The 20,545-nt window shown below is 36.4% G+C and overlaps 1 protein-coding gene across 2 annotated transcripts; it reads right to left on the bottom strand.

The window, feature by feature from the left end:
• Positions 1–132: 132 nt before the first annotated feature.
• On the bottom strand, positions 133–16,308 carry arpp21 (cAMP-regulated phosphoprotein, 21). 2 transcript variants are annotated; one of them, XM_051136222.1, is made up of 20 exons: positions 16,178–16,308; positions 10,671–10,921; positions 10,517–10,564; positions 8,912–8,980; positions 8,546–8,654; positions 7,674–7,752; positions 7,538–7,597; positions 7,315–7,452; positions 7,134–7,233; positions 6,897–6,995; positions 6,778–6,815; positions 4,591–4,647; positions 4,071–4,243; positions 3,228–3,338; positions 2,957–3,105; positions 2,734–2,814; positions 1,677–1,907; positions 1,517–1,592; positions 1,120–1,235; positions 133–1,008 (listed from the first exon to the last, which is right to left on the bottom strand). In XM_051136222.1, the coding sequence occupies exons 2-20, from the start codon at positions 10,800–10,802 to the stop codon at positions 781–783; spliced, it is 2,094 nt and encodes a 697-aa protein (XP_050992179.1). In that variant the 5' UTR covers positions 10,803–10,921; positions 16,178–16,308; the 3' UTR covers positions 133–780. The 2 variants fall into 2 exon arrangements, with proteins under 2 accessions (XP_050992179.1, XP_050992180.1); XM_051136223.1 differs by having other exon boundaries at positions 10,517–10,561.
• Positions 16,309–20,545: the final 4,237 nt, after the last annotated feature.

Here is a 20,545-nt window from a genome sequence, read left to right as displayed (position 1 = left end):
AGTTGACCCTTATGACTGGTTTTGTGTCCAAGGTCACAAATAAGAGGCATCATTTAGGTCATTTGGCACACAGACACTCAGAAATTGTGTGCATGCATGTGTGTGTGCATTGGTTTAACCTACATTGTCAAGTAAAGTCAAGTCACCTTTATTTATATAGTGCTTTTAACAATACAGATTGTGTCAAAGCAGCTTTACAGTATTAAATAGGAAAATAATGTGTCGATAATGCAAAAGGACAATAGCAAACACTCAGTTTTTCAGTGAAAGTCAGTTCATCATTGATTCAGTGATGTTATCATCCAGCTCAGGACGACTGCAAGGACTAAACGTCCCCACAAAAAAATAAAAAATAAAAAATTACTTTTGACATTGTGGGGCCTGGAAAACAGCTCATAAACCATAGTTTGTTTAATAAAGCTTATTTTTGTTAAATAATCATTTGTAATCACAGGACCTCACCATCCCCATTTTTACAAATCGACCACTGGTAATACTATTCAAATATAACATTTTATGCATATTATGCAAAAAAACAAACAAACAAAAAAAACACAAGTAATAATATAAATAGTATAAATTATGCTCTAACAGCACTTTAAACATGTCCATGTAAAGTAAAATTCAAAATGTGTTTTTGACAAAGTAGAAAAGGTTGAATCTGAAGGATGCTGTCATCAGACTCGACTGCTACAGACTGTACGGAATATTATTGTGTAGCTACAAATACTGAATGCATATGAATTCATAATAACACTATATGTGAACACATAGTGTCTTTTAGTACCAGCACTGGTTTTGATTAACGCTACAGCCATTTTTGCAGCTACTTGACTGGAAGGAGACCCCCATCATGTTGAGTGGTGGAGGAGATGAAGGGGCCAAAGAGTTGCAGTATACTTGAACTCCAGCAGGGGGCACCAAACACTGTGTCTGTCCACCTTGTCCTGACACCAGCATTGCAGGATAGGACTGTTGTTGCTGCTGCTGCTGCTGCTGCTGTGGTACCTTGTTAGCAGAAAGAAAGCACATATACATACATTTGATATTATTAGAACATTAACATGAACTGGAATTGAGAACGATATTGTCTGGAGTTTTTTTTTTTTGCATGAGTACCTGATAGGACGATACAGATGGGTAAGGTCCCATAATGCTTTGCTGTGATTGGGGTAGAATTTGACTTCCCATCATGCCTGGGCAGCCTTGTTGGTTTGATATGACAGGTGGGTATACTGTTTACAAGTACATGAGATTTTATTAATTATTTAGTGATTATAGACTAATCCAGTAAAGTAGTACCACATATGCTAATTTACTTATGTATGTATTTTTAATGCATGTACACAGCACTTGAAGCGTCTATATCTATGTCTCATGACAGCTGAAGTGAATAGCAGGAAAAGAGACCGGTTCACTGTGAGACCAGTGCCACCATCTCTTACAGTGTAACGGCCCCCTTCCCTACTACTGTGAGACTCAGGCATATGGGAACGCAGAGGGGGTTCATGTGTACCTGTTTGTGTGTAACTGGCTGGTGCGTATTGTTGAGATGCACTGGGACACTGAACAGGGTAACTGTACACTGAAACCTAAGGGGAGACCAGAGTTGACTCATAATTAGACATACAGTATGACATTACATCGTATCTCATTACTCATTAATGATGAAGTACCTGGCTGCTCGGCTGACTCTGAGGGGGCGGGGCTGTGGGAGGAGCCAGTGTCATTCCAGGGGTAATGTAACTGTCTGAATGGTGAGGCGGAGCGTAACTGTGGTGGGGCGGAGCATAGCTGTGTGTGGGTGGAGCTCCTTGCATGTAGAATGAGGACATATCTGGAAGATCCCCTGATGACGACTGGCGACTCAAGGTCATGTGACCAAACTTAGCAGTCATGTCTTCCCTCTAAGAATCAAAAATAGGCTTGTCATGTACTGTACTGTTATCCGCATTTCTGCATTTCTTTTTTATTAAAAATCCAGTAAAAAACTAATATTATTACAATTTAAATTGTTCTCTGTTTTGATACGTTTGAAAATATAATTTATTCCTGTAATGGCAAAACTGAATTTTCAGCAGCCATTACTCCAGTCTTCAGTGTCACCCTTTTTTCAGGATTCTTTGCTGAATAGATAGCATTGTTTATTCAAAATAGACATTTTTTGCAACATTATACACTACCAGTCAAAATCAACTGTTTTAATCAACTGTTTTAAAAATAATAATAATAATAATAATAATAATAAATGTTTCTTGAACAGCAAATCAGCATATTAGAATGATTTCTGAAGGATCATGTGACACTGAAAACTGGAGTAATGAAGCTGAAAATTCACCTTTGAAATCACAGGAATAAATTACATTTTAAACTATATATTCAAATAAAAAGCAGTTATGTTAAATAGTAAAAATAGTTCAATATTTTACTCCTTTTCCTGTACTTTGGATCAAATAAACGCAGGCTTGGTGAGCAAAAGAGACTTCTTTAAAAAACATTAAAAACCTTACTGTTCAAAAACTTTTGACTGGTAGTGTACTAAAGTCTATTTTGTGTTCACTGTCACTTTTGATCAGCTTAATGCATCCTTGCAACCTTTGAATGGTAGGCTATATACTAAATATTTTATAAATATATATACTAAATATTTTATGCAAATAATAATCCAAATATAAATAATATTAGATAACTAGATAAATAACTAGATAATATTATCACTTATGTCTCACTTACAGTCTGCTCTATTGGGTGTTGCTGAGAGGTAGAAATGTTTAACTGCTGAGGTGGAAGGTATGTCACAGAAGAGTACTGAACCTAAATCAGAAATGAGAGGGCAGAATGTAACACACACACACACACACACACACACACACACACACAAAATAATAAAATAAAATCAGATAAGCAGTATGGTATATATTGCACACCATTAGTCTCCATTACATGTTTCACGTACCTGTGGGACACCATGGCTTGCTATTGGCTGCTGCTGAGGTGGAGGGGGCGGGACTTGTGACTGTACTGAGTTATGCTGGTTACATGGCTTCTGACTTACTGGCGGGTTGTAAACAGCTGGAGTTCCATCAGGATTCAAAAATGGCTGTCCTAAAAGACATCCATAGTCAGATGAGAAAGATTATTTGGTGTGTAGAGTTACAGTCATTTGAACCAGTGAGTCAGCTTCTACTCAGGGAATTGTGAGTGTGGGAGAGTGTATGTGTGTGTACCTGTATGTGGATTCAATAAGATGCTCCCAGGAGGTATTGATGACTCAGCAGGCACGATAATGTAAGCAGGGTTGTTGTTGGGTGGAGCGTATGATAGAGCTGGCTCGGACACTGTCGGATCGATCAGACAGAAACAATGGCAGGTCAGAAACATTATGAGGGATTCTGCACTATTTCTAGGTTCGCTAATCAAATAAGGATATTTTTGATATTGATCATATGACTCGTGCTGAAGAGCATCATCTAGTTTTATGAGATCTGTGGAGTTCAGACAACTCGAATGCCACTGTCATTAAAGCAGAAGGGAGACAAACTGAATACTGAGACATTTTGTGATTTTTGTTGACACTGAACATTTAATTTTTATGCTAATAAACATAATTTGATTTTATGTTCAATTTGAAAAGAGTATAAAATAAAAGCATTTTCATTACACATCTAAACCCCACTCTAAAACCAGCCTTAAACAGCACGAGTATATCTGTAGCAATAGCCAACAATATGGGTCAAATTAATAAATTTTTTATGCCAAAAATCTTTAGGATATTAAGTAAAGATCATGTTCCATGAAGATATTTTGTACATTTCCTACCATAAATATATCAAAATGTAATTTTTGATTAGTAATATGCATTGCTAATAACTTAATTTGGACAACTTTTAGGGTGTTTTTCTTAATATTTAGATTTTTTGCACCCTCAGATTCCAGATTTTTAAATAGATGTATCTCCATGATGTATAAATCTCAATTTCAAAAAATTGACCCTTATGACTGGTTTTGTGGTCGAGGGTCACATATCTTTTTTTCTGACAGGGACATGATGGCTGATGTTATTTTTGCACCTGGTTTGCAGTGTTTGGAGCTGCTGTCTGAACGAGCGTGTCCAGATTTCGAGGTCCATGTCGGGCTGTCAGAGTCTGTGCTGCTCCAAGGTCGAGGGTCATTCCAATGAGAGTCCAGCTCAAAGCTGCTCTGCCTGCTGCCTGACAGCCGTCCCGAACCGTCCCTGTTACCCCTGTCGGGATGGCAGAAACATGTTTTGTGCCTACTTATTGCAAGAAGAGCTCCCTTTCATATTAAATATTTTTCAAAACGTATCAAAGTAAGTTAAATTTTCTTAGCTCAGAAATAAGAAAAGCAATAAAGGTGTTTTGTTTCTTTTTGAGGGTAATACCACACTTCAAATCTCCCTAATGTTACTGAAATAGGTGTCATGAGAAATAACACCTGTGTTTGTGACAGCCCTTGAGTCAGGGGAGCAGCCCTTTTTTTAGCCAATCACAAAAGCTTAGCTTATCAGAGAGCACTCTCTGTTCTGACATATCCTCAGAGGACGGATGACGGAGAAAAATCATTTCTCACCTAAATAGCTGCCGTCTTCTTTGCGTCTCACTGAGAATACTGCTGTCATCTAGACCTCTGCAATAAATAAATAAATAAATAAAAGCAGAAATAAAAAGAGAACAGTTAGAGTGCAGTTCACTGATTTAGAATAATTACACTGGTAAAATGACATATTTAAAGGGATAGTTCACCCAAAAATGAAAATTACTCCATGATTTACTCACCCTCAAGCCATCCCAGGTGTATATGACTTTTTTTTTTTCACACGAATACAATCGGAGTCATATTAATAAAATGTCCTGGCTCTGCCAGGCTCTCTTTATAATGGCAGTGAATGGCTGTTGAGATTTTGAAGTCCAATAAAGTGCATCCATCCATCATAAAAAGTACTCCACGTGGCTCTGGAGGGTTAATAAAGGCCTTCTGAGATGAATCGATGCATTTGTGTAAGAAAAATATCCATATTTAAAACTTTATAAACCGCAATCTCTCACTTCCGCTAACCGTCATACACATGTTCTTGAAAGAGTGGCGTTCCAGTGGATGACGTAGGATGCAGACGTAATGTAAGCTGAGAAGTAATGAATGCAGAAGCGCAGAGGAGAAAGCAACACCGGTCATGAAATAGAAGTACAAAATAAGGATTTGTAAAGAAAAATATCAGAGGATTTCGATATAAGCAAGCAAGAGACTGCTTTTCCTTTGCTGTAAACAAAACTTGGTTTTCACGAAACTAGCATATTCTCACCATATTCTCACCCGCTGGAATGACACTGTCTCGTGAAGGCACATACGACAGAAGCTATAGATTAAGGATATAAAGTTTTAAATTGAGATATTTTTCTTACACAAGTGCATTGATTAACTTCAGAAGGCCTTTATTAACCCCCCGGAGATGTGTGGAGTGCTTTTTATGATAGATGGATGCACTTTATTGAACTTCAAAATCTCAACAGCCGTTCACTACCATTATAAAGCATAGAAGAGCCAGGACATTTTTTAATATATTTCCGATAGTATTGGTCTGAAAAAAGAAAGTCATATGCACCTAGGACAGCTTGAGGGTGAGTAAATCATGGGCTAATTTTCATTTTTGGGTGACCTTTCTCTTTAAATTTAAACCAGTTACATGGTTTACAAACTACTAATTACCTCTTTTGCTTTACAAAGCTTAGTATTTATATTACAGGTTATTTCAATAGTCCAACTTTAAACACTGTGCTAACTGCAAGTAACTGCAAGTCAACTAACTCTAATTAATTTGCATACACACGTCAACTAACTATTATTAGTAAGACTGTTCAGTTACAGATGTAGGGTTGAAAATGATCAAAGACTTGTGCTTTCCTGTCACAAATCCATCTTCCATAACAAAAGGGCCATTTGGCATTCCTGAAATCACAGAGGTGCCAAGCATGTATATACATTGGGGGTCTACCAGTTGTCACACCTTTAGCATGGTTAGGAAAGCTATAATCTGCTGACTGGTCAGTTTGAATGTCTCAGATGTGGTTTTTAGTCACATGGTCAAGAAAGGGAAAAAAGAAGATTGTAACTGTTGCTTTGTCTCTTTACTTTGCTGGCACTCTCTTCTTGGGGCTCTGCCCTCTCTTCCTCTATTTCTCTCCTCTCTCTCTCTCTCTCTCTCTCTCAGGTAACATTTCACATACATGCTGGGTACAGTTAACTGTATATGTTTTTATCATCCTTCATTTTTTTGTAGTGTAATCCGAGTGAAATACTGTTATTAAACCATTTGAAATACAAATTAAATACAAATAATATTTCATACATTCTTGATTCAACATTAACACTGAAGTGCTACTTACTGCAATACACTATAGCCACACAATAGCAATGCTCTCCCACATATTCTGCTATTTTAACTGCACTTATTTTTCGTTGTTGATTTAAGTAGCAGTGGGTGGTAGTAACAGACAATAAATGTACAGTTTTATATCATTGTGCTGATAACGTTTCTTTAGTCTTTTAGCAATTCTACAGCCTGAACCACTGTAGTGAAACCAACCTTACAACCAAATAGATATTACATTAGCAGATATTAAGCAAACAGTCTACTAATACTCTAATGACTGGTAGTTAGTAGAATGTCTAAATGGACTATCAAAACAGTGTTAAAAACAGATTATATAAAATAATATTATATTTATTTGAATAGAAGTTATATTATATTAAGATTTTTACCTGGTCTCAATATACACACTCTGCGACAGACATGTGGACTGAAAAATAAAAGAGCACAAAATGAGAGGCCAGACTTTAATGTACCTCTGTATGTGCATTTTAAATAAGAGCTTTCTTACATCCTGTGAGAATATGCGTTCTCTGACTCTCTGGTACTCCTCCTCTCTCTCCTCTATTGACTTGCTCCTCATTTGTTCTTTGAGAGATGGAACCCTCAGCTATAAAAAAAACAACAGCAGACGTGCAGACACAAATTAACCAGCTGGAAAGATCAGAGCTATTAGAGGAACCATTGTTTGCTCTTTTGTACCCTTGTGATAATGCCAGGGGTCAGTGAAGTGTGTTTTTGTCCATACCTGACTGTCTTCTTTCTCCTGACTGGTGTCTCTCTTTAGTATTGATCTTCTTTCCTCTGCTTTCTCCTCCTGAACATGTTCAGCAAACCGATGCTCTGGTCTGAAATACATTATGTTAAACTCACATCCATTCCTTCATCAAATGCACATACTGTATGTAATCTCTGTAACAGTCACATACATTCTGGAATTGCAGGTTTTGTTGATGATAACCGCTTTTCCACTGTGATCCACATTGTGCTCCAGACCAAAATAAGCTGCAACCCTGTGGACCAGCATCCTGTGATATGAGGACATCTGAGGGAACTTTTTATAGGAACTACAGAGAGAGAAAAAGAGACACATTATATCACATGACAAACACGTCTATCTCTAAAGCATGAAAGACATGCATGGAACGGTACCTGTTGTCTGTCATAAAGTCAGTCATGTCTTGCTCGAGTTTTAGAAGCATCAGTCTGTCCCTGAAATCCAAAAATAATCTGATTCAGCACATATGGAAGGAGGAGAATGAAGGGATATTTTCAAACTTTTCCCCACCTGGGACTGCTTTTCAAAGTAGTGATTAAAAACTCCTCTAGATCAATGCCTGTTGAGTCGGTGTATTCCAGACTGGGCTCTAAAAGATACAGACATGCATATAATTACATTTTTACATACGCAAAGTACAGGAAGCAAGTTCAAATTACTTGTCAAAGTAATTACTTTGAAAGTTATTACTTGTCAAATAAAGCCAAAAACAAAAAAAAAGTCCTGCATTTCCTACATTTCCTTTTTGCACAAACTATTAAAAGCTGTAGTAATATGCATTACCGGTTAAAGGTCTGGGGTCATAACATTTTTTTATTTTGAAAAAAATTACACTTTTATTCACCAGGGATGAATTAGGATGAATTAAATTTATCATAAGTGACAGTAAAGACATTCAGAATGTTTCTAAATTTCTGTTTAAAAACAACATAATTAGGAATGCATTTAAGCACCAAATCAGCACATTAAAATGATTTCTGAAAGATCATGTGACTCTGAAGACTTAAGTAACACATTACATTTTAAAATATATTACAACAGAAAACAGTTCTCTCAAATTGTAATAATATTTCACAACAGTATTGTTTTTTATGTCAAATAAACAGCACTGATGAGCAAAAGAAACTTATTTTTTTAAATCATTAAAAATCTTACCAACACCAAACTTTTGAACAGTAGTATATATATATATATACATATGTCCTAAAATTAATTTAGAATCAATACAAAGGAAGTTTATTTTAAATACATTTAAAATAACACTTTAAATATGCCACATTCATTTCAAAATGTGATGCAATATTTTTCACAGCTCTAGTTAAAATAAGTATGCATTTAAATGCAAATATAACACACATATACCTACACACAATGCAAATTACCTTTAGATAAACTTGGTTTTTTCGATGTGACACTTGTCTCCTCTTCCTCCTCATTGCACTCAGGACTGTCTCCATGGTTACTAGATACAGTTGTCTTGCACTCTTTTTCCTGGGACCAGACAGAACAGAATTCCTTCACAAACTCTATCATTCACTTCAAGCATGTAATAGACATAACTGCATATTTAGGATTTAAGGACTAAATATGATTTAAGAATATAATATCGTTTAAACGCTAATCAAAGCAGTGTTACAGTTTTGATTCACTTACTTAGCTCCTATCCATCAGGCCTACTAGTCTATTTAAATGAACATTAATGGTGAATGCAAGACTGTAAACATGTCTAGTTTATGAAGGATTCTTACCTTGCTGTTCTCCTCAGTGGATAAAGACTCATCACACACAGCTGTGCTCCGAATTAATTTCCCTTTGGTCTGTAACACATGCACATATTCATTCAGTAACATTCTCTACATCACACAGGAAAAGATTCTTTTTTCTAAAGAAGAGCTTTCTCAGTGCACATTATTGCTACTTTTCTTATTTCAGTGATATTATACAGTATATTAACTTAACTGTATGGTAATTGAAATACTAAAATGATATGACATTTTGACAAAAGAAAATTAAATGTGCATAGTAGAGCTGGGTAAAAAAGATAAATTTCTCAGTTTTAATCGATTCTCATTTTTACGAAACAATATCAAATCTTAAATCCCAAGAATTGATTAGTCTAGCCTTTTTTACATTGTAGAGCGCCTCCCATGTAATTAATTTCAATAAGCTACTTCTCTCTTCTGCTTTAATACCAGTTTCAGCACAAAATAAACATGAAAAAAAGAAAGAGTTCAACTTGTCTCATGTAATCGCTCAATCGCTGTTTCAACAGCACAAAGGCATCAGTATAACAGCTTGTAAACAATGTCACGTCTTGTCAAATTTACCCAATAAAAACATTCGGTAACCAAAAATTCGTTAGTCGGTTAGAAAAATTAACTCTACAGAGTAACATTTTGCTAAATACATGCACCATATAACATATTTATGATAATTTTTACTGTTCTTCAATGTTTATGTCTGAATAAATCCATCAAGTTTTTATGACAGCCAGCATTTAAATATTTATGTTTTAAAAAACTAACAAGAGTATAAATTTAATTATGCAATTTTATTATAAAAACTTATAATTCAAGTGTTTGTATACAAATCAGTTCATTTTAACCTTCAATATTATAGTAATGTAGTACCAGCTGACTGTCATGTATATTTTACAGCATTAGTTGAGATTTTTTTTTTTTCTTGAGAAAATTTGGCATGTACTGTACCTGGTATATATCTAAAATAATCAATACTGAATTAAATCGAATCAGAAATCAAATCAAATCAAATCGTGAAATTTGTCAAATCCCAGCCCTAGTAAATAGCCATTTGCAGCTGACCATGAGCAAAACATCAATTTTGAATAACATATGTGGAGATGAGATTTCTAACGTTTATATTGTCATTCATAAATATGATTTTGAACACGTCACTAGTTTCATTTTGTAAATGCAGCAGCTAGGAATGGTTTTAATTGTATTGCATTTCTAGATGATTGGATCAACACTACAGGGTGAAAAGTGTAACTACGCTATTTTTAAACTATTTGGACCTGGTCCCAGACTGTCTGAGAGCTTCTGATGTGATTTATATTATGGAGCTGGGTGACTTTGTACTATCAGGGGAGTGAATGCAATGTTTACTAATGGTATTTGGACTGAGACACATAACAGTTGAGGTTAAACAGTCAGTAGCAAACAGCATTTACCCACTGAAGGGAGAGAATGATTCAAAAAGCAATATTCTGCTGAGCATAGCCACATCAATCTAACATAAACGTCTGGCAAGCTAGAAAGGAAAATAAACTCATAAATGAAATGAATGCTCTATAGGGAGAGCGCTTTAATGATTAGATTCAATTGCAATCCTACCTTCAATTTCTTTTTGAGTTGTCCATGGTTATCATCTGATTTTGGCTGCTTAAAGAAAAAGACAAACCGGATAAAGAGAAAATGATAGGAGGAAATGAAACAAGGAAGAAGATAAAGAGTGAATTGATGGAAGTTGTTGAATCTGCATCATCACCTGGGTGGATTTATGACAATCCTCCGTGTCTGTGGTACAACATGGAGGCGAAGTCTCCTCCACGGTGCATTCTGAGATATTTTCAGAATCTCCTGTTTCTGACATCTTGAAATTTTCAGATTCAAAGGTCATCAGTCATAGGCCACCATATGCCCCATGACCATCCAAGCCAATTAGTACAAAGACAAGATGTCTTCTTTCCTTCTTTTTTTTCTTGTTATGTTCTTTTCTTCTCTTGCCAGAACAGATGGCTAGACAGATTATTATTCAGTAAAGGAGAGAAAAAAAAACATCTCTGTGTGAGGTTTTCACTCAGAATAAAAATCCTTTTCAGATCTGTAAACATTTATTTACTCTGAGCACTATGCACGATTTATTATAATACTCAGCTGACAGTCAAAAAAGTTCAAATCAGTGATTAAACCTATTAAGCCTCCAACCAAGTATCAATAGTAATGAGATATGTAGAGTTCAGATGCAAAACCAGCTAAAAGCCATTTCGGTCAAAAGTGAGATAATGATACTGAGTGAATGCTCCTGACACATAATATACATCCATCAAATACTTTTACTTCAAACTCGCTAAATTCCAGCCTCAGCCCAATCAGAAGTACCAGTACTTTCATAGAAACCTACACAAAGTAGCCAGAAAGAAATGCTCATTTAAAGAAATACGTCAGATGGATTTAGAGGCTTTTGCATCTGAACCTCTTCATATCTTTATTTTTTATTCATTCATGAACTGACTTGCCCATGCTCAAAGTAAAATGAAATGGATATAACCACATAATTGTGCAGTTTTTCAGGATTAGGATTCGACTGATATGTGTTTTTTTGTAAGGGTAGATGCTGATGCACATTATTACAGATCATGTAGACCAATAGGCAAACTGATATTTTGAACCGATATATATGTCCATATGTATATGTTGGCGCCGATATTTGGTAAGGCTAAAGATCGGTCAACCCTTAGTTAAGGTAGCAAAATAAATAGGCTTTAAAACCTGTTCGGCCTGTTATATTAATAATTTTGGGCGTTTAAAAATTCATAGAAATCTTAATCATTTATGATTGATTTTAAAGGGCTCTAATTATGCCCCTTTTTACAAGATGTAATATTAAACTTATGGCTCCCCTGAATGTACATGTGAAATTTCAAATCCAAATACAATACAGATCGTTTATTATAACGTTTTGAAAAGTGTCATTTTTGGGGCGGGTCTAAAAAGTGCTGTTTTAGGGATGTGTTCCCTTACATGAAAATGAGCTGCAGCATCCAGCCCAACTCCAGACGGGGGCAGGGCGTAGACATCTCTTTTTTGCGTATGGTAATAAATGGAACAAATACACGATTTCTTACAAAGAGTTGCTGAATGATGAATCAAAGCGTGCAATCTGTGATCGTGTGCAGTTGCTTTCTAACGTGCTCTGTTTCACCGGTTTCCCTTTCGTTTTCGAAATCTATCAGGTTTAGCAAGGAGGGGAGAGGATGGTCATAGGGCAAGGGGGCATGGCCCGTGAATGCCCCCCACCAGATGCAAAGTAATCTGTTTAACGCTTTCACATGGCAGAATTTTAATTTAGTTTGGTTAATAGAAAGGTTTATCCCACCCCTCTCAAACCGATTACAATTTCATTCAGTTTGAGCAGTTTTATTCCGATTGAGGTGTTTATATGAAGCATTTTAATTCAGATTGGACTTTTAACCTGATTACAGTGCTCCATGTAAACTGCAGTAGCCTGTTAGATGATCTTACAAAACTTTTAGCTTCATGTTTTCCTACTTAAATCTAATAAACGTATAAACAGTCAATGAACAAGATAACTCTGTACCTTACTGTTTTTGTTATATTCGTCAAGTATTCCATGCAAACTTACATAATGTAAATACTTTCCTTTATTTACAGGTATAGAAAAATATCAATGAACTTATATATAAATAATTCTTACAAACATTTGGAAAACCAAATCATAGATGTGCATAGACTTATAGAAAATTTAGTAAACCTCCTAAAAAGCCTCAATAGACAATTTACAGCAGAAACACTAACATCCTTGAATGTTTTATGATCATGAAACTGAGAAAGGGTGTTCCTGATGGGACAATGCTTTCGACTCCAATCGCATGCAGACAAAATAGCTGAGGATATGGTAATACGTGCCTGTCAGTCAATAGCGGTGGGTGGGGCTACAGAAATATGATGCCATTTTGCAGACATGCTCCAAAGTGCTTGTTTTTTGAGCCTGGTTTGATTTTATAAAGATTTGAAAAAAGACTGGATGTATTTTTATCATTCTAAAATGGCTGTGTACACACAATTCCAGCACACATTTCTGTCCAAACATCCTTTTAAAAGTAGATTTTGCATAATAGGTGCCCTTTAAGGACTTGTATGATGATGATTCTGTTCATGTTTCATGTAACGTCTTGTATCAAAACTATCTGAGAAGCACAGGTCTCTCCAGCAACATACAGTATGCAGATTTGGATAAAAATACCAATGCGTGCAAGAGCACGGGTCAGTTTACAAACATGGATTTGTATGCATGCATTATGTGCAACTTCTTTCATAGCAGGGGCAGGTGCTGTAAATTATATTCCCAGAATGATGGCTCCCTGAATGGAAAGCACACACACACGCAAGGTTTGCTTGGATAGACTGCAACCTTCATTCTTGTGTCATCGCTCTCATCATGTTTGAACTCGTCTTCATGTCTGACCACTGAGTCACTGACTCACTTTCACCAGTGTTAAGCCATACGCCTCCACACACGCAGCCACTGCAGTAGCTCCTGGCATCTTCATCAAGGTCTTCTCTGGGTTATCAAACAGGTGGCCTCAAACTTGGATGCTAAATAATTGTGTGATAGAGATGCCATCTAACATGCTTCTAACATCTGATGGGCAGCAGCACATTGGTCTGGGTGTTTGCTACTGATTAATCCTTCATTAACTTACTATGGTAACCAATGTTTCTGCATAAACTATGCAATTACTGGGGTTCAAGCACTTTAACACATTTAAGCACATATGAAAAAAGGCATTACATATTATTTAGCAAGCCTGTAACCACCTAAATCAATAATTATAAAAAGCATTTTTGGCAAATTCAGGTAATTTACCATAGAAATATGATGATTTTTAATGTTTATGAATGTTATAGTGCCTGCTGTGGTTTGATCTCCATAAAACTTTGCATGCTTTTTAGAATCACCTGTCGCATGTGCTCACCCAATTTTGTGAAGTTTTGAGTTTTTGTTTAGGCTTTATAGGCTTTTGGGTATATTTAGACAAGCCCCTTTTCTAAATGACCCCATTACAGCTTTCTATAGGCTACTTTCTTTTTTTTTTTTTTTTTACATTTTTGACCTGTATTGTACTACAGTGTTTTTTTTCAGATTGAGCAAAAACCTTAAGACTAGTTCGCAAAAGTATGTTTTTTACATCTTCTCAATCATTTGACAAATGATTTGATTGACAGCACTGGTTCGTTTTTTGGTTTGCAAATTTTTTTTCGGAAGGAGGAGGTCTATCATATGAAATCAATATTGTATGTATGAAAACCCATGCAACAAACAATCATTTACGGCCTTGCAAAAAGCAATATCACCCCCCCCCCGTGGCCAATTTCTCACTGACCTTGAGGGCCATGAGTCGAACAGGCCGATCAACCTCCGCTAACTTTGTCTAATAGGTGCCCAAAATTCATTGTCCAGTGCTGACCATGTTTTTTGAGATATGCAAATGTCCTTATAGACACTTGTTGAAGCTTTGGACTGAGACTGTGCATACCAATTTTCATGTTGATAGGACAAATGGTTGTGTAGTTATAGCCGTTTTTTCCGGCCAAGTGGCCAAGCTCCGTGTTTTTTATGTGACCTCAGATTGAGCTCTTACAAATGTGTTCTGAGTTTGGCGAAGATAACTCATTCCATTCAAAAGTTATAGCCATTGTAGTAAAAGCCTCCATGCCCCTTTCGAACATTTTAGCATGGATAATTATTGATAATTACACTCAAGAGAATATTTCATCACTGGTTTGGTTCCAGTTGGGTGAAAAACCTAGCACTAGTTTGCAAAATTAGTTTTTTCATTAAAAAAAAATAAAAATAAAATAAATACCCGAATATTTGCCGTTAGTTTAAGAGTTATGAGCGATTTTGTACTTTTGATCGCTGTACCGCCCCAGTCAGGCCAATTGGGTTGAGCCTTGGTGATGTTGTTGGTGGCCGAGTACTACCATCCCTCCAAGTTTCAAGTCTCTACGACTTACGGTTTGGTCTGCAAAATCATTTTTACATGGGGATTGCTGATCCTTGCCCATTCTAACAATCGCAATTCAGCATAGCGCTGAAACCCCTAAGAAATATTATATAGGCTATATTTGTGATCATGTTTTGGTGTATATTGGTATCATATTTATGATCACAAAATTCCCCAGAAATAAAATAAAATATAAACTTATAATCTGTAAAAATAATGGATCGTTCGGAGGATTCCAGTTCCAGTTCGCCTCTGAGCCTATTCTTTGCTTCGTGACTCTCATAACATGATGCTTTGGCTTCATGTGGAACTATTTTTTTTTTTTCCGTAGAGATATACGAATTTACTGGCTATTTTATGTCGGAAACGTAACTCGATATTAACTTAGGTTACCTGTTTACAGAACTGCTGTTTAAAGCAACAGTAATAAGAATGTAGTAGTTCTGTAATATTACTGTACTGTCCTTCAAACGATGTACCAAACTAATTTTTATGACAGTAGTCGCTAAGCAAACTTGATTTAATCTATTGACAATAAGTGGATTTAATATAGCATTTTAGCAGACATCATGGTTACCATAGTAATTCTTGTGAAGGCAGTGGGTAAATTAAAGCTTGTGGAAAAGTTGCGCGCACATACACAGACGCGCTGCGCGCTGCAGAATAGCGCAAAGAACTGTGTGCAGAGATGCAATGTGTCTGTCTGCCAGGATGAAGGTGTAGCAGCCGACATGGGGTTCGGTTTCGACCACTACGCCGCATTCCGGGCACAGTCTGGCACGGGTTATATTTGGAGCGGCTGTTTGGGGATCTCAGACTGCTGTCACTGACGCACACTTAGACGACGTAGGAGCAGCAGCTGTGCTTTCTAAAAACGAACCTAGATCCCGTTCTACCGTTGCTCTTTTGTTGAACGACCCTAAGCCCTATATTACAGTATATAGCAACAGAACAATTCCTTATAGAAATAGCGTAAAAATCAAGCTTTGAATTTGTTTCTGTCAACACAAACTTGTTTGAACTCCAGGGAATTACTGTCAATAGCAGAATGAATCAGACAAGTGTCCTTACAGTGCGATATTACTGTGGTCAAGCTGACTAAATATTGCCTGAGAGCCGTAGCGTTACACACAATCTAATACACACTTGACAACACGCCTTACCATAAAGCGTAAATTCAATTACAGCATCGAATTGCTTTTAATTAAGCGCAAAAACATGACACACAACCAACTTTACTTACCTTTATGTAACGCGACCGGAACAAACAACTGAAATGGTTAGAAATGAGCGCTTGTGTCTCCGGTGAGCTTGTCAAACATCTTCTGTTACTGACAGCAGAGCGCGTGCAGACTCACGCCACCCGCTTTCAACACACTCAATTAAATACGCGCGCGCACTCGTGCGCTCAGCCTCTTCCTGGCAATCACGCTGCGCGCTCACAAACATACACAAGCACCAAGAGAGCCTTTAAGCAAAAGAATTCTAGACACCCACCTCCAACATTAGTTAGAGGAAATTACGCTATCAGCAACACTATAAAAATAACACGTATGATACGTTAACACAATTAAAACTGATTCACATGTACCCCATGTACCCAAAGAATGCAACAGATAGGCTATTACAATTATTATCCAAATTGTAACATTCTAATGGATTAATAAGGCGTCTTACAGTGTAAGATAAAAAAAATCAAATTTTTAAAGGTATTTATTTATTTAATGTATAAAATATATCAATGGTTCAGCATCAACTAAGCTGTTTAATATTCTCTTCTACAGATACTAACATGAATTTGTGCAAAAGCACACAAAGAGAACCCACCAAATACTGCTATGAACACCTGTTAGATGAAAAGATAATGCGACACTCACAATGACACACACACACACACACACATATATGGGTGCATATACCGCAACTAGACTTCACAGCTGCACGGAGACGCTTTTTCTGCCATATGGCTTTACCATTTCAGAGAATCAGAGAGATGTTCTTCTATAAAGAAGCTTTATAGAAAGCGAGGGAGAAACAGACTCACCTGATGCTGTCTCCTTAATTAAATGAATACAATTATAGTGTTCAACTCAGGCCAATAAATAAGAGAACATGATGTTTTTGAAGTGTGTTATGAATGTTGAACCTGTAGTCTCAGCCCAAAAGCCTGGCTGTCAGGCTGTCACTCTCAAACACACAAACATTATTAGTATTATCATTATGGGGACATTCTATAGGCATAATGGTTTTTCTACTGTACAAACTGTTTTCTATTTTCTATCCCCTACCTTAAACCTGCCCCTCACAGGACACTTTCTGCATTTTTAGGTTTTTAAATTACTTCATTTATTATTTATAAACTTGTTTCCTCATGAAGACTTAAAAAATGTCCCCACAAGGTCGAAATTTACTGGTATTGCTATACTTGTTGGGAAATTTGATCCACATAATGTAGTGAATACCAGTACACACACACACAGGATAATTTGTATTTATGCCTATGAGGAATCGTAATGCAATATGGCATATTATTTGTGACCCTGAACCACAAAACCAGTCATAAGTCGCACAGGTATATTTGTAGCAATAGCCAACAATACATTGTATAGGTCAAAATTATCAATTTGTCTTTTCTTTTCCCTTTATGTAAAGATCATGTTCCATGAAGATATTTTGTAAATTTTCTACCATAAATATACCAAAACTTAATTTTTGATTAGTAATATGCATTGCTAAAAACTTCATTTGGACAACTTTAAAGGTGATTTTCTCAATATTTAGATTTTTTTGCACCCTTAGATTCCAGATTTTCAAATAGTTGTATCTCGGACAAATATTGTCCTAGCCTAACAAACCATACATCAATGGAAAGCATATTCGCTTTCAGATATGTATAAAGATATATATATATCTCTAAATATTTACCCTTATGACTGGTTTTGTGGTCCAGTGTCACATTTCTCGCTTTTTCCCTCATGAGTGACCAGTCTGTTGTGTTTTGGCGGTGTGTTTATTTTGTGTGGGATGGTGGGCAGAGCAGCTGCCATTGTGCAGTTGACAGGACTGAGTGAGAGACGGTAAGAGGCAGTGGGCAGGATTGAAGATGTTGAAAAATTCTACAGAGATATCTATATTTTTGTATTTGTCTTACAAAAGAGCCCAATTTTGTATCTAACTATTATTAGTCTTCCAGTATTCAGTCAATTCTTCATGATTGCATTTTCTTAAAGGTATAGTTCACCAAAAAACGAAAATTCTGTCATCATTTCTATCAATTTCTATATTCTGCTAAACACAAAAGAAGATAATTATTCTGAACAATGTTTGTAACTAAACAGTTGACGGTAATGTGGAAGGCAATGGCTACCCTCAACTGTTTGTTTACCAACATTTTCAAAATATCTTCTTCTGTGTTAAGCAGAAGTGGAGGGTGAGTAAATGATGACAGAATTTTCATTTTTGGGTGAGCTATCCCTAGTACATGAGAGAGCCAAAGAAACATTAAGCCCATTGCTAACGTCTTTAGTTGTATGAAAGTCATATAATTTGTTTAATGCTTATTTTCTTCTATTCTTCTATTCTATTTTTTTACATTCTTCAAAAAATGACACCCTGTTGAAGCATTTCGCAGTGCACTACCCCCCACCTTCCCCAGATCCACCTGTATATATCTGCTATGGGTTATTGTCTATGCTACTTCTGCGTATATATTGTCAGTATTTGCAACATGTAAATGCATTTGGTCCAGAATAGATCTGCTATGCTGCTGAATTGCTGCTGCTGTTGATTATTGATGTTGTTGTAGATTACACTGTGTGCAGAATTATTAGGCATGTTGATATTCTGGTCATATTTTTTTTCCAAACACATTTTACCAATTCCAAACCACATCAGTCTTAATAACTACTGTTAATTTTGTGTTTAATCATTTATATGTGATATATAATTGTCTGTGAAGGCTGGAAGTGAAAAACTCCTTATATTCAGGTGTGCAGAATTATTAGGCATGTTTTCGTTTACAGCTAAAATGAGCCAAAAAAGAGATTTAACCCAGACTGAAAAGTCCAAATTATTAAATGCCCATGAGAAGAATGCAATACTAATGCATTACAAGAATTTGCAAAGTTAAGGCTTGACCATTGGACAGTGAAATGCTTGTTGAGTCTGCATGGTCAGAAAAAACAGGTGGAGAAGAAAAGATGCATGTTAACTGCAAAAGAATTAGGAATTAAGGTGAAGAATTAGGTGTGACACCATCAGGAACCGTTTCCAGTTCTCCAGCGCCACCATTTTCCAGAACTGCAACCTACCTGGAGTCTTCAGAAGTACAATGTGTCAGGTTCTCAGAGACTTTGCTAGGTAAAAAATCCTAAAAAATGCCCCTGACTTAATAAGAATAACAAGCTGACGTCTTGTGAAATACATGAAGACAGTTTTTTTATATGCTTTAGAGACAGATAAGTTGAGAGTGACTCTTGAAGGACAAGCATCACATCCTCTTGTACCTCTGATTCAAGAATTTATCTTCTAAAATCTGGCAGTAAGTTTTGGGAGTTCATTTTAGTCCATCTCTGCAAGTCAGACTTTTCAGGATAAGAGACTAAACATGAACTCCCAAAACTTACTGCCAGATTTTGGAAGATAAATTCTTGAATCAGAGGCACAAGAGGATGTGATGCTTGTCCTTCAAGAGTCACTCTCAACTTATCTGTCTCTAAAGCATATAAAAAAACTGTCTTCATGTATTTCACAACACGTCAGCTTGTTATTCTTATTAAGTAAGGGGCATTTTTAGGATTTTTTACCAAGCAAAGTCTCTGAGAACCTGACACATTGCACTTCTGAAGACTCCAGGTAGGTTGCAGTTCTGGAAAATGGTGGCGCTGGAGACTAAACGGTTCCTGATGGTGTCATACCTAATTCTTCACCTTAATTCCTAATTCTTTTGCAGTTAACATGCATCTTTTCTTCTCCACCTGTTTTTTCTGACCATGCAGACTCAACAAGCATTTCTCTGTCCAATGGTCAAGCCTTAACTTTGCAAATTCTTGTAATGCATTAGTATTGCATTCTTCTCATGGGCATTTAATAATTTGGACTTTTCAGTCTGGGTTAAATCTCTTTTTTGGCTCATTTTAGCTGTAAACGAAAACATGCCTAATAATCCTGCACACCTGAATATAAGGAGTTTTTCACTTCCAGCCTTCACGGACAATTATACATCACATATAAATGATTAAACACAAAATTAACAGTAGTTACTAAGACTGATGTGGTTTGGAATTGGTAAAATGTGTTTGGAAAAAAAATATGACCAGAATATCAACATGCCTAATAATTCTGCACACAGTGTATTGCTGCTGCTACTGCAAAGCAAGTACTGGAAATTGCTATTGCCAGTACATAAACCGATATGCTGCTGTGAGTATTTAAGACATACTGCTGCTGCACAAATAGCATATAATAACCCGTAGGTCTATACAGGTGGAGCTGGGGAAGTGGAGGGTTTCAGAGGAACTCTGAAAGTGTACTGCGAAATGCCCTTGTGAATGCTAACCAGTTATTTAAATGTAAAGCAGCAAGCTCATTGGCTGCATATATGCCACATGAA

This window comes from Labeo rohita, chromosome 19 (genome assembly GCF_022985175.1).
Source record: "Labeo rohita strain BAU-BD-2019 chromosome 19, IGBB_LRoh.1.0, whole genome shotgun sequence".
In the NCBI taxonomy this organism is placed as follows: domain Eukaryota; kingdom Metazoa; phylum Chordata; class Actinopteri; order Cypriniformes; family Cyprinidae; genus Labeo; species Labeo rohita.
The sequence above is the reverse complement of the archived record's forward strand: the minus strand, read 5'-3'. Positions and strand labels throughout refer to the sequence as shown.

Coding starts and splice junctions, on each gene's coding strand:
- arpp21 (XM_051136222.1), bottom strand. CDS start 10,802: ATGACCTTTGAATCTGAAAATTTCAAGATGTCAGAAACAGGAGATTCT. Junction 4,648..6,777: donor AGTGTGTATATTGAGACCAG/GTAAAAATCTTA, acceptor TATTTATTGCAG/AGGTCTAGATGACAGCAGTA. Junction 2,815..2,956: donor CAAGCCATGGTGTCCCACAG/GTACGTGAAACA, acceptor TTTCTGATTTAG/GTTCAGTACTCTTCTGTGAC.